The sequence below is a fragment of the Metopolophium dirhodum genome, chromosome 1 (genome assembly GCF_019925205.1).
Source record: "Metopolophium dirhodum isolate CAU chromosome 1, ASM1992520v1, whole genome shotgun sequence".
Lineage (NCBI taxonomy): Eukaryota > Metazoa > Arthropoda > Insecta > Hemiptera > Aphididae > Metopolophium > Metopolophium dirhodum.
In genome coordinates, this window is record NC_083560.1 from 128,766,708 (window position 1) to 128,781,469 (window position 14,762).

The 14,762-nt window shown below is 28.3% G+C and overlaps 1 protein-coding gene across 1 annotated transcript; it reads right to left on the reverse strand.

The window, feature by feature from the left end:
- Positions 1 to 268: 268 nt before the first annotated feature.
- LOC132953714 (zinc finger protein ZFP2-like) lies at positions 269 to 874 on the reverse strand. The gene has a single exon (XM_061026079.1). It carries the CDS (start codon positions 872 to 874, stop codon positions 269 to 271), a length of 606 nt encoding a protein of 201 aa, XP_060882062.1.
- Between the last annotated feature and the right edge of the window lie 13,888 nt (positions 875 to 14,762).

Sequence of the window (14,762 nt, forward strand, 5' to 3'; positions counted from 1 at the left end):
AGTGATGAGTTCTCAATTATTTTTAACTTGACAACATTTTCGCAGTCCAAAATACACAATGATTATATTCAATATTTTAAATAGAAAATTGTGTAATCCACTTAGTTTTTAAAACATTGATATGTTAACCATACGATATGTAGTATTTAATTATGTATAATATGACGAATTAGCAAATTGGTATTAAGAAACAACTATATTATGTACATAGTACATGGCAGAATAAACACTTTAAACAGTGCTGCCATAATATTATGTTAACATAAATTTATTTTATATATCCCTTGTGCGTCCGTTTGTGTAATGTCACATTTCTGCTCAAAGTGAACGACTTGTGGCATATATCGCACACGTGTGGTTTTTCGCCAGTGTGTGTGAATCTATGTTTTTTCAAACTTCCACTTTCATTGAATGACTTGTCACAGACATCGCACGCGTACGGTTTTTCGCCAGTGTGCGTGCGTCGATGTATCGTCAATTTACCACTTTCACTGAATGACTTGTCACATACATCACACGCGTACGGTTTTTCACCAGTGTGCATGCGACAATGTATCTTCAACTGACCACTTTGCCTAAACGACTTGTCGCACACATCACACGCGTACGGTTTTTCACCCGTGTGTGTGTGCCGATGTCTTGTCAAACTTCCACTTACAGAAAACGACTTGTCGCATATATCGCACGCGTACGGTTTTTCGCCAGTATGTGTTCGCTTGTGTGCCGTCAAATTGCTACTTACGGAGAACGACTTGTCGCATATATCGCATGCGTACGGTTTTTCGCCAGTGTGTGTTCGCTTGTGTGCCGTCAAAGTACTACTTGTAGAGAACCACTTGTCACATACATCGCACGGATAAAGTTTCATTTCCATTTGTCCGCTGGTTTGTCGTCAGTCTTCTTCTACCAGTAAATAATGTATTTAACACTTAATTGTTATTAATATACAATTTTTTGTTTAGTTACTATGCTATTCTGTTTTTAATCGATTGGAATTTATTGACGTTAACAGGTTTTTTAGCCAGTACTTGTTGTATTGCTTTTTAAATGTTAGAATAGAATAGAATATATTATACAATAATATATACAATTATCTGGCAGGGTCGCACTAAGTATAAAAAGAAATACACGTATTGGCAAAACTGACGGACTATAATACTGTCATATAAATATTAGAGGACAAAGAATGGCATTTAATGTTCACGATGATAAAATAGTATTATGTAACTTTAGTTGCTATCACCAATAATAATATACAATGCATGGTATATAATTCAATAATACTTACTGTCATATTATTATAATTTAATAATGTAAAACCAGAGGCACATGTAATAATAGAATGATACAAATATATAAAGGAACATAGAAAACACAAAAACCCATCAAATGTATGCGTAGCTTTAGGCAGTTTTAGCTTTTAGAAAATATTAATAGCGTAGAATCAACTTCTTGAAAAAAACAGATAATATGCGTATATTCAAAATTACCTAACTTTAAAAATTATTATTTTTACTTAGCTATACATTTTTATTTGTGACTAGCTGATTCCATGCACTTCGTTACCAGTTAAATGTACAAACTGTATACGACTCAAACTTTGTTCAATGCATTATTTAATATTCGGTGTATGATGTTTTAGATTCATCTTAACTTTTCTGTTTCCCGGAATAAAAATTCTTATTCGCAGCAGTATATTATCAGGTAGACAAACGAACAGTAATTCATTTATATATATATATATGGACTGTTATCATAATATTATAATAATTGTAAAAATGTTAGAAAATTAAATCTAATAACCATGTTAGTTGTTGATTTAAAAATTGATCAATAAAAAAAAATAATTATATATTTACCAATATAAAATATTGACGATATTATTGATTATTTATGAACATTTTGGTTGTCATAAAAGTCACGAATATACTAAATTGTACGAATTATTGTTATAATGATTTATCATAAAATATCAACATTACGCGCTTATATTATTATGATATTATTATATTGATCTTTTGTTAAAAATATAATCGAAATGATACTTAGGTACTAATAATATTATAAAATTCTTGATTTTGGATAACGCATGTTATATTTTTTTTTATAGGTTATAATTACTGATAATTATTACAAACCCTTATGCCCAACTTGTAACTTTCCTCTGATGGCCAAACACATTCTAACTGAATGTAGGAAGTAAGAACCACAGCGTCTGAAGTACAGTTTAACTCACCATTTGGCTGAAAATCTAAACGCCAGTATAATAAAATTTAGTAATGTAGTATTGTAGTCATATAATATATAATATTACAAATGTAGAATGTATACATTGTAATATATAATGTAATAGGTACATTATAGGTGTCTATAATGTATTAAGTACTTACACTATTAATTTTATATGTCTATCTTTTGTTATTTTTTTTCTCTATTATTATAGTTATAAGTTTCCATAATATAGATAACCAGACGAAAATTTATCAAAATCTTTGATTGTAAATTGTGATGTTTAAGAAACATAATTTATAAGATGCGCATTTATGTTCTTTTATAATTTACTTCTTGTCTATTAAAGTTTTAAGTTTTATTTTTAAATCTACAAAAAATAATAATTACCAGTCAACTAAATCCAAATAAAAATTATTGTAGAAATAAAAGGTTTTTTTACTTATAACAGATAATATTTAATGGCAAATATTATGTGTAGTGTATAATATTAAGTTGTTTTTAATATCACATTGATGCATGCATATTTTGGTAGTTATCAGTGCATATATTTTATTCTATTTTATTTATTTCAGTGTCATTAAATTATAATACAATAATAGCTATAGAAATATTAAGAGCTGATACGTATACAAACTCAAGCTAAGCTCGTATCTAGTATACGGAGCATAATATATTAACTATATTAATATAATTATATATTTTAACATAATGTGACAACTTATCTACATACATTATGAGGTACCTACGAGTACCGGATAACGTTTTGAGGACATAATACAATATAATACCTACAATACAATAGTAAATCGACCGTGGCAAACTGCAATAATAGGACCACAAGATTATATTAAACGCTCGTGTCCGCACGTGGGATCGAAATTTGCAGCGATTCAAGTTGACCAAAATGTACAAATAAGGCGCGAACCGCCGCGATATTTGCAAAGACGTTTCCGGCGGCGGTGGTGCATTTACGATAACCGCGGTCGCTGATGGTTAGGTTATATATCCCACCATTATAATAATATACCTGTACAATATTATTCTGAAAGGCGCCATTACCACATCATATTATACTAGTATATCATACGATATCACTGATACGATAAAACAAACGGTAGCATATGGATGGAATATATTATAGCTTTTCGATATCGTGGCGTTCTTCGGGGTATGAGTAGGATCGATCAACCCTGTGGTCTTTATTTTATAATCTGGAATAACAGGTGGTATGTAGTTTTGGTTTTGGAGTGTGTTATTCATGCATTTACGATCAATATTATAATTAGTGGCCAATAATACATAGGTATGCACCTACTTTGTGATGATTAATAATTAATATAATATTTTAGTTTGTTATATTTTTATTTTAAATTTTTAATTACGATAACTTAAAGGTCATTTAAAAATTGCCAGACAAAATATACAAAAAAAATGTAACTAATTCCTTATTTAATATTTTCCAATCATTTAAAACAATATGCACCAGTATTGACATATACTCCGTTCCAAACTTTGTATCTAACGGAAACGCAATGATAGAAGTGAAACATAAAACATTTACTAATTTGACTTATTATTTTTCTTATAATTTAAAATGGTTTTTTTAGAATAGCTTTTAATTTTTTTTTAAATAATAAGTAAAAATAATATTTATTGAGATGTATAAATTGTACATGATAGTGTTATCGGTGGGAGGATGGGGACTAGGAGTCGGCTAGGATTAAACGGCTAACTTTGCAATAATTTTTTTATTTCCCACTCCGTTAAAAATCATGGAAACGCAACTGCTTCCCAAACTGAAATCTCACCCATGGACGATAATGTAATTTTCTTATCGCGGCCGTTAAAGGATATTTTGGAAAACGACATACATAAAATTGTATGTTCATAATGTAGTCGATAAGGCTTTATACAACAACATCATTTATCTAACAAATTATGAAATTATGATCATAAAATAATATGAGGTAACAATATAATGAAAACTAAATATTCTAACTATGCAGTGTAATATTAATTTTGTTTCTTATAAAATAAAGCGTATATTTACATTTTAAACACGAGTAGTTATTAAAACATTGTTAATATATAGGTATATGAAACTTTATACATAATTTTTTTTATACAAAATTGGTGCTCTTTAGTATTATATTATATTATATTTCGGTTCCTAAACCAAAGTTTTAAAAAAGTAAGAGTAGAACAAAATATGTTTTGATATTTAAATAACATTTGTGGGTACAGTGGACACAAAGGTATTCCTGCGTATCAGCTGAGTGCAATGGCAATTTAAAATGCACATTTTTTATAAAACGTAAAAAACAATCGTAAATCAATTTTACACACTATGTCTTTTTGTGTTGATGTTACATTTTAAACCGTAAACTGACATATTTATGACATTGAAAAATCATTATTTTATTTTCAAAAAACATGTCTAATATCGGCTATCACTTAACAATTGTTTGGATAAATTAGCAGATTTTGAATACTTGTCCAGCTTCTTAATATTGTTGGACGGAAATGTATAGAGTTCCGATCTTTGAATTTGAATTTTCATAGCTGGCCATCATAGGGGCATCTAACTTAACTATGTAGTTGATTTTAATAATCCATAATAACTTTCTAACTTAACAAGTTGAATTTAATGCGTAAAATATACTAATCTGACGTGGTAAAAACAAAGAGTAACTAGATAGGTAGTTATTTTTCAGTTTTTTTTTACTGCAAAAATCTCAATGTTCCGTATGACTGCCAATTGCTGACTGGGTAAATAATTAATAGGTAACACAAATTTAGTATTTATTGATGGTTTATACATTTCTTATGTTTAAGTTGAAATATTATTTCTTACCGATCTCTATTGTATTGCTTGTAATGCACAGTTCAAACCATATGAATATAATAATATGTGTTTAATGTTCATAGTTAGCACCTATAATAATTGTCAATCAGCTTAATTCAGTGGTCTCAAACATGTGGCCCGTAAATCCTTCAGTGATTAAATAATTTTTTATAATTTTTTTTTTTTTAATAAAAATTATTAAATATTAAACAAACAATGAATATTTACATATTTGTCGTACTTAGGATATAATACAGAAATACGGTTATATTAAAATAATTATAGTCGACAGAAGAAATAAATGTTTTCTTCGTTTATTTTGTATTAAGTAAAGATGAGTAAAAAAAAAAGTTGTTTTTCCCGTGGACCTTTTACGTACAAATAATATATGGCCCGATGGTAATTTGAGTTTGAGACCATTGATTTAATGTAATAAATAACTACTTTATATTTGAACAATTGGGTTATTAAATTTATACATTAAAGATATAAAAATAGTAACTTCTAACTTAAGTTTTGTTTTTCACCAACTAACTTCTAACTAACTAAGTTATAAATTCGAAAGATTTCATAAGCTAACTTATGTTCTAACTTAGTTAGTTTATATTATGTCAAAGCAACTATTACCTTAATCTAAACGAAAAAAAAAGACAAACTTGCCCAGCTTTGGAACGTATCATTGTCGTGGCAACATATATACTTTCGGACACCACCAACGCTCGTTCTGCTACGGACAAATATTTCAAGAGCTTTATCAATTATTGTCAAAGGTATAAAGTGCTTTTCGGTGTATGCATGTGTAATCGCTTCGTTATTACTAACCGTACACTCAGGGCCTACAAAATGTATAATAACGTTATATTTGACAAAAAAACGATTGAAATTTGTAAACATAATTATAACGGAAAGCGATAATCAAAAATAATTAAATACCGTGAAACAAAACATAGCGATTAATAAAATATATTATAATATATCATTGAACAAAAAATAACACAAACGAAATATTTTGAAATCTATTTAATTAAATTGTCTATTGGCTTCGTAGAAACATTTAATTCATGCGAACAATCTAAGAATTGATTATTTTATATTCCGTATCCGGGCCGTTACCTACCCGCATTAGTTATTATATTAGATTCTGAGCAAAGCGATAAATGTATTGATTTTAGGGTTCTAAATTTGAAATATTTCACTTGAAATTTTTTTTTTTGTGACTGTCATCACCTTTTAGGACAGTAAAAGTGCTCGGATTTTCTTCAACAGTAACTTTTCTAGACAGGAAAGTGAATCTAGTTGGTACTTTGGGAGGTCAAAAGTAAACATTTCTAAGTAGTTTTCAAAAGCGACGAGAAAAACAAAAGAAAAATTAAGGAAAAACGGGAATTTTTACGCAAAATCTGTTTTTGAGAAAATCGATTTCGGTTTTTGGTGTAACTCTAAATCAAATTACCGTAGGTACATGACATTTTGACTGAATTTATATTAGCATTTTCTATACAACATAACATATTCCAAATATTTTGACTTATTTTGAGCTGTTTACGGACATTTTCAGTTTCCATTTTTTTTAGTTTTTTTTCTATAAATATCAATAAAATTTTATTTGTTGGTTAAAAAAGCTTGAAAGTTTAATAGAAGGCTCCTAGGTTATTGTTTCAAAGGCAGATGAAAAAAGTCACAGTTTTTATTTATAAGCATTTAAAGTTTAAATCTTGACAAAATAAGAAAAAATCACGAAAATTAGCAAATTATTTTGAGTTGATAATTCATAAAAATTTTTCTTTTTAAATCGAAGATTTGAAAATGTAATACAAGATTATCCATACGTTTGTCTACTTTTATCTAAAATAAAATGTCTACATGAAAGTTAAATTAAATTTTTATGAGCATTTGAAATTCATATTTTTACAACATTTTATATTCACTCGATTTCTCATGTAACGATTTTGCTATTTTGTTGTTCTTCAAAAACGAATAACTGTAGATACATGAAAATTGTACTGAATGTATATATTTTTATATTCCATACACGATAACATTTTGAAAATATTTTGACTCTTTTTGAGCTGTTTACGGACATTGTGAGTTTTCAATTTTTTAGTTTTTTTTCTATAAATATTAATAGAATGTTATGTGTTGCGTAAAAAAGCGTGAAAATTTAATTCAAGGCTCTTGATATATTTTTACAATATCAGTTGAAAAATGTTAAAAATACATAGGCACAATTTTTTTTTATAAGCATTTAAAGTTTAAATTTTGACAAAATTGTTTTTAAGGAACTAACAATTAAATTCTTTCTTAGTTTATATGTCACAGCAACTTAACTTTATCTAGTTTAAGGAATTACTAACTGGCACAGCTTTGAAATTTATAACCATCATGGCTTATACTATATCGACACTAGGTATTATGATAGGTAGATACCTAATTATTAATTTAATCCAACATTTTACATTTGAACTAATGGGTTTTTAAATTCATATTATAAAATTATAATAAAAACTAACGTATAACTTATAATCTAACTAGAGCTATTTTTTCACCTAGTAAATTCTAACTAGGTACCTAACTAAGTTAGGAGTTCGAGAAATTTCATGAACGAAGTTGCATTCGAACTTGGTTGATTAGTTTTTATGTCAAAGAAACTCAACCTCAAATACCTAGATGAAAAAAAAAATAACCAACTTGCCTTGAATTTTGAAGTTACTTGCACTTTCTAGTTCTTCAACGACGAGCTTTGTTGACGGCCAAAGGTAAAAAGTGCTTATCGATGTATGCATGTGTATAGTGTAAAGGTGTAGTACGCTTCGTTATAACTGACCGTACACTATAGCGACACTATTATAATATGTAGGTACATAATACTATAATAATGGTGTTATTTGGGGCAGTATATATATATATATAATGTATACCAGGTATACACCCGGTAATCGAGTGTCATCATTATCGGATAATGATTATCGTACACATAAAACGCTCATCTCATTCGTGGAAATGGTGACAGAGTAGGTACCTACGTCACATCGTCGCGCCAATGAGGATAGGTACCTATATCGTTCAAACCGTACTTATAATATATATTTTTGACGGTAGATGTATAAAATAATATTATACTTACACGGCAATATAATGCTCTGTAATATTATTGTAGTCCAATGACAATGCGTATTGGTTATTGGATTCGTGTAATGACCTATACCTTTGTGGTCGTTTCACTAATGATGGTTGTGACTCACTTGTGAGGCGTCATTTTTATTCGTCTGAACACAGATAAATGAACACATTTATATGAATTTCGACGATGAAGATGTGCTAGAAATCAGCAGTTTTATACACAAAAGCGCATTACACAACGGAAAAAAAAAACTATTTCCAAGGCATTTAGTTTGACGTTTGTAATATTGGGTAGGTACTCATCAGATATTATATTATTATATGCCACCCGCATGTGCGCATAACATTATAGTTATTTATGATTTCGGTCTTTGTAAAACGAACCACAAAATATGGTTCTTATAAGTGATTTTTCAGCGGTGATCATGTATATATGTGGCCTATAATTATTGTACGATATTATTAAAGTAGACTTCAAAAGCTGCAGGGTCTTAAAGGATGACATCGCATTCGGTGACGTTAGTTATTTAAATTTATTTAATATTAAAACGTATATTGCATTATGTACCTACCTACATATTATTATTATTATAATACAGCTGTTTAAAAACAATAATAATATAGGTATCTTTATCACATTCGTGTTATGAAATGATAACGATTGTGACATTTTTTTAATTACACGAAAACAATTTATTTTCGCACAACGCCTTTTGGACGATTAACGCGTGGTTTTACGGTTAATTGCGAATATGGTAGTTATTCCGACTAAATAATAAATACGTGAAATCAACGAATTAGCGCGTAAGTGCCTACACCCGCGTACGACCATTACCCTGAAAACGCCACTATAAGGATTCCCCTTTAACACTTTAAAACAATATTCATTCCTCAGCGAAGGCATACTCAACATTTTAATTACACAGGTTATTAACGTTTTTGAGGGCTCACACGCCAAAATCCCCGAGGTTAAGTCATATTTTGATAAATGCAAAATTTACAAATCGAGTAAGAGATAGCAGGCACGAGCATTATAAAAAAATATAAAAATATAATATACGTGAGATCAGCTATGCGCATTTACTCGAGTAAAACAAATTCCGCTAATCACACGAGTATAGAGACGAACAGTACTGTAGTAATAAATCAAAACGATGCTTTAATATAATTAATGCTGGTACTACTACGATTTGCATTATTCTACAACACTACCTACCCCTTAGTGTACATTTTTATGTAATGCCTTAGAACGAAAGAAATTCATTTTTGTATTAATACACTGCTGCTGCATATTATTATTTAAAAGAAATTCGCTAATAAAAGTACGTAAATTAAATTTTCTTTACTCCTCTGGATGGAATAGAGCATATTATAAAGACGTAGAATTTATTTTAAAGAAATTGCATCTCTGACTAAAAAACAATAATTCACAATAAAATATTGTAGTGAAATTTATTGCTTTTACTTTCTCGATTTTTTCTCAACACAGAATAAACCCAACTATACCATATCATTTAACTTATCGTTGAGTAAATCTCATTTATTTTATGTTTTGTTACTTCCTGTGGAATTAATTATACGAAATTATGACAGTTAATAACGTAGTTTTTCCAAGGACTTAATGCTTTCATTGTTATTATTAAATGTTCTTATTTTAGTAAAACATTTTTCGTACAAAAAGGTTAGGTAGGTAATCAAAACCTTACACATTATAATGATATACGAACGCATATTCGTTTAGTATAATACATTTTATGACGATTTAGTGCACTTGGTAATAATATGTCCACATAAATAAATCACAAACTGTTTTAACTCGAATTAAGTAGAGTTAGTAAAAAAAAAAATTTATCGTCAAGTGTTACGAGTTAATAATAGTTTTTAAATAACCTATTTAAATTAGTGAAGTTAACTAAGTTGCTTCCATGGATTATCAATTACTTTCCCTCCTTCGTTTAACCCTTAGGATACAATTTGTAGAGGTGTGTCAAATTAAATTAATATATAGGTACCTGAATAATAAAAAGATAAAATATTTTTCAACTAAACACATATAAAAATGTATATAATTATATATATAGGTACCTAACTATAATAATATTATATAGTTGTAAAATATCTACTAGTCGTATGATTAAACCAAAATGTATTTTAACACATACTATTTTGTCAAACTGGTGATAAGTAAGTAGTAAGTATCTATCTTAAGATTTAATATAATTTGATTTATACATGAGATTAAAATATAATAATTTATATGATGGGATCAATAGTTTTTATAGTGATTACAATTTATTTGAAAATATTATGTAATTAATTATAAAATAATATATTATAAATATTAAAATATGTGATGTGAAATAGATACTGCAGATACCAACCAGGTACAACAAGTTTATAGGACTTCTACTTATACCAGTACCAAAGTACCTATAACTACTTACTGATTAAAAATGTTAAAAAACAATAAAAAAAATAAATAGATTAGCTCATGTGTACTAACCACTATGCTATACAATAGTTGTCGTCCACGCAATGGATTTGTTACAATCGAATTCAATGATATTAAAAATATAAAATCATTGAATACGAAAAACAATTTTGAGCAAATACTATTCTATACTTAATTATATTTTATGATATTACTGCTATAAATTTAATTATAAAATATAATATTATTTAACTATTAAGAATACAGTATACCTATTTTATATTAATTTTTTTAGAAAACATTGCATTTGAAAATGTCATTGTGACGATAATATTTTTAAATTACAAACAATTTAACTAAAATTGTAATTCTTTGTTTATATGTCAAATTACGTGAAAATTTAAAATTTAGATATCTGTAAAATAAAATTTAAAAATCTGTTTAAATATTTTTTCTGATATTTTGGTTAGGAACTGTATGAACTACTTACGAGAAATCGTGTTTTAAATTTTCAATCCTCGGCTAAAAAATTAAACATTTTATACATTTTTAACTACAAAATAATCCTCAACTTTCCGGGATTTTTTTGAATTTTGTCATAATTTAAATGACAAAATTGTTGTCATAAAAATCCTGCATAATATAAATCTTTAATATTTTTAATATTTTTAAACTTCTATTATAAGGACTTATGAGAAACCTTGTAATAATTTACGCCCAGCGAACATTTTTTTATCATCATTTCTAGACAAATAAAACAAAAAAAATATTAGATAGGTTTTTTAAGACAAAATTTAATATTTTAAACCTAAATAGTTTTAGGAAATATTGTTGTATAATATTTCCCAGTTTCTTGGACGAGAGATGTTGTGATGACGTGACATGGTATTGAGTTCGTTCATATTCAGGTTTCCGGTAATTTATTTTTCGAGAATATTATTATATACTTACATATTATTATTATTAATTTTAAAAAAAAACTACTTTTAACACTGCTTGAATTGTTTTTATTTTTGAGCATATTTAAGATTTTCCACGGTAACTTGACTTACGTAATTATTACGTCTAGTAATAAATCATAGCTATTTTAGTATATTGTGTATCATAAAAATAAATGTAATACTATGTGTCTATGTAAGTAATCTAATAGAATGAAGCAAACGAGCTGTGACAACAAATTGTAATATTTTTATAATTCAAAGTACAATGACGTGACCGATATCAGTAGAGACATCAGGAACGATGTTTATAAATTAGTATTAATTAGAGTACTTGTTACAAAGTTTGAATTTAATTGTATCTATAAAGTATAATACAGGAATTCATGAAAATTAAATATTTTAATTTACCTGTTCATATTAAAAATAATAAATGTCCACACAAACCATTTTATATATTCAACAATAAAATTTCACCGTTCTGTTGTACATTAGGTGTCTAGAGGGGTCACTGTAAATTAAACGATGTGAGAAATTTGAATTCAATGACATAAAATCACTATGTACGAAAAAATATTCTGAGCGATGACCATCTGTCAGCCTACCTATATTACTAAGTATATTTTATGATATTGATGTATATAATTTATATATATATAAATGTATTTTTCCTTTAATAATGAATTTATAAAAATAATGATTCAATTGGTATTTTTAGAAAAACCTAATGACATGATATTTAAACACTTATACCTATTTCTTTTTTTTAAAAATAAGAATATGCCAATAATAATAAAGGCATTTTCCTGTAAATTGTTAAGCCATTGAATATATTTTTTTAAATCTTCATAGTGCATCAAATCGAAATTTCAACAATAATTGTAATAACTAACATTTGTAGTTTGTATACTAATTAATGACGTGACTCGGTGACACAATTATGAACCAATTTGATGATCTCAATTTTTTTTGACATTTCAAGATAGGTACATTTATAAATAAAGATAAAGAACCATTACGATGAACTAGTGAAATTATTACTGCACTAAGTGCAAGAAACTGGCAGAATGCACAATGTGAAATATAAAACTACCTAGTTGTGAACTGATATTTTATATGAAACGTAAAATAATTGCAACTGTTCAATGGTGCAGTCAGATGGAAAACGCTATTATATTTGTTTGTAAAAATATTAATACGCAAATGCAAAATAATAATATCATAAATATTGTTACCTATTTATTATTTGCACATTTATTGTACAAAACATCAAAATAAGTAACTTTAATTGAGCAAACGTCCATTCGATGATGAGCAGTCTTGTATAAAATACTTTTAGAATTATATTTAAATGCAGATGTAAATACATCCATTCAGAAAGTATTTAAAATAAATTTAAAATACTTTTAAGAGAAAGTATTTAAGAACAAATAAAAATATTAGGCCTGTATTTACATACTTTTATCTAATAACTATTTAGTATTTAGTATCAGACAACTCCACAATTTTATTTGTCAATTTCTGGACACACGAACCTTCCAAATCAAAATTAACAACCTTCAATCAGAAGAATATGAACAATTAAATGGGGTACCTCAAGTCTCATATGCTATCTTTAATTACCATCAACAGTATCACTATTAATATAGAATTACCAGTTAAAGCAAATCTATATGCTGACGGTTTTAATATTTATTGTAATTTTCGCAACTTACAAACTATTAAAAAGATGAAAAAAATTACAACAAAAACCTCATTTATTGGTCAAAAACTTCTGATTTCAATTTTTTGCTGGATAAATCACAATGTATTGTATTTACTAAAAAGCATAAGAATACATCACTTTTTATAAAAATGGGTCAACAAAAATATTAAGGATAAAAATACAATCAAATTTCTTGGAATAACCATTCATTCTAAATAAGCATAGACACACCACATTCAAAACCTGAAAAATTCCATCGTCCCACGCTTGAAAATAATAAAAGTGCTTTTACATACTTCATGGGGATCCAAAACGAATGCGCTATTACAAATATATAGATATCTAATCTTGTCCAAATTAGATTTTGGCTACATATGGAGATATACAGAAAAATTATTGAGAAAACTGGATATAATACACAATGCAGGTCTACGAATGGCCATTAGGGCATATCATTCAAGTCCTATTCCAAGCATACTTAACCTCGCAGGGTTAACTCCTCCAAAAGTAAAAAGACTACAGATTTCCCTCAAATACGAGTTAAAATTAGCATCGTCGTCAAGTCTAAATTACACTCCTCATTTACAAAAATTAACTTCACTATTGAAACACCACAATCTGAATATTTCCGATATCCTCCCTTCATGCCCCCCCCCCCCCCCCCGCTGGGTTCACTCAATAGCCACCATAATGAATCTATCATAATTTAAAAAAGATTCCACTAATAATAATACCTATGAACAACACTATCTTCAAACTATACACAATTTATCTAGAAAAAAAATGTACGATAAACAATATTAAAAACTCGTACTACACTAAAGAAATATAGGCACAACATTTGTTATATTACAGACAAGGAAAAGGAAATACTAATCAGTTATGCTGGATACCTGGAAATTCTAGTATTCAACCAAGGGCTGACTGGAAGTAAAAATTGACCCCGGAGAAACAGACAATTTGGTCCAATTTTGGGCTAATAATAAAATATTTATAACTTAGCCAACATTTTCACCAGAACCAAGCGGGGATCACCCACCCACACCATAAAATTATAGTCAACAATTGATAACAGCATGCGATTGGGTCCGGCTGTCATAAATAATATATACTATCTACGCCGGATGTCCCGTACCACGCATGTAGCAAGACGTGCACATCTTGTGAGGAGCAGGGAAGGAACAAGTGACAAGTGACAACAGCAAAATGACGAATACTCGTCGGGCTGCGAATACAATCCAAACCAAAGATGCCTGAGAGGCAAACATTTTGAAGCTTCAGTTGCTATGTTGAAATATTATTATTAAGTTGTAACGGAGCAGGAAATACAAGTGGCGCATACAGCAGTTATAATTTTATTTGAACAAATGAACGACGCCACTTCAATCAGGTAAGAATCAACAATAGAGTGGTAGGAAGATATCGCCACGAGCAAAAAGCTATATAGCTTTATGGGAGAAAAAGATCTAACTGCTGCGATTACTAGAGGCC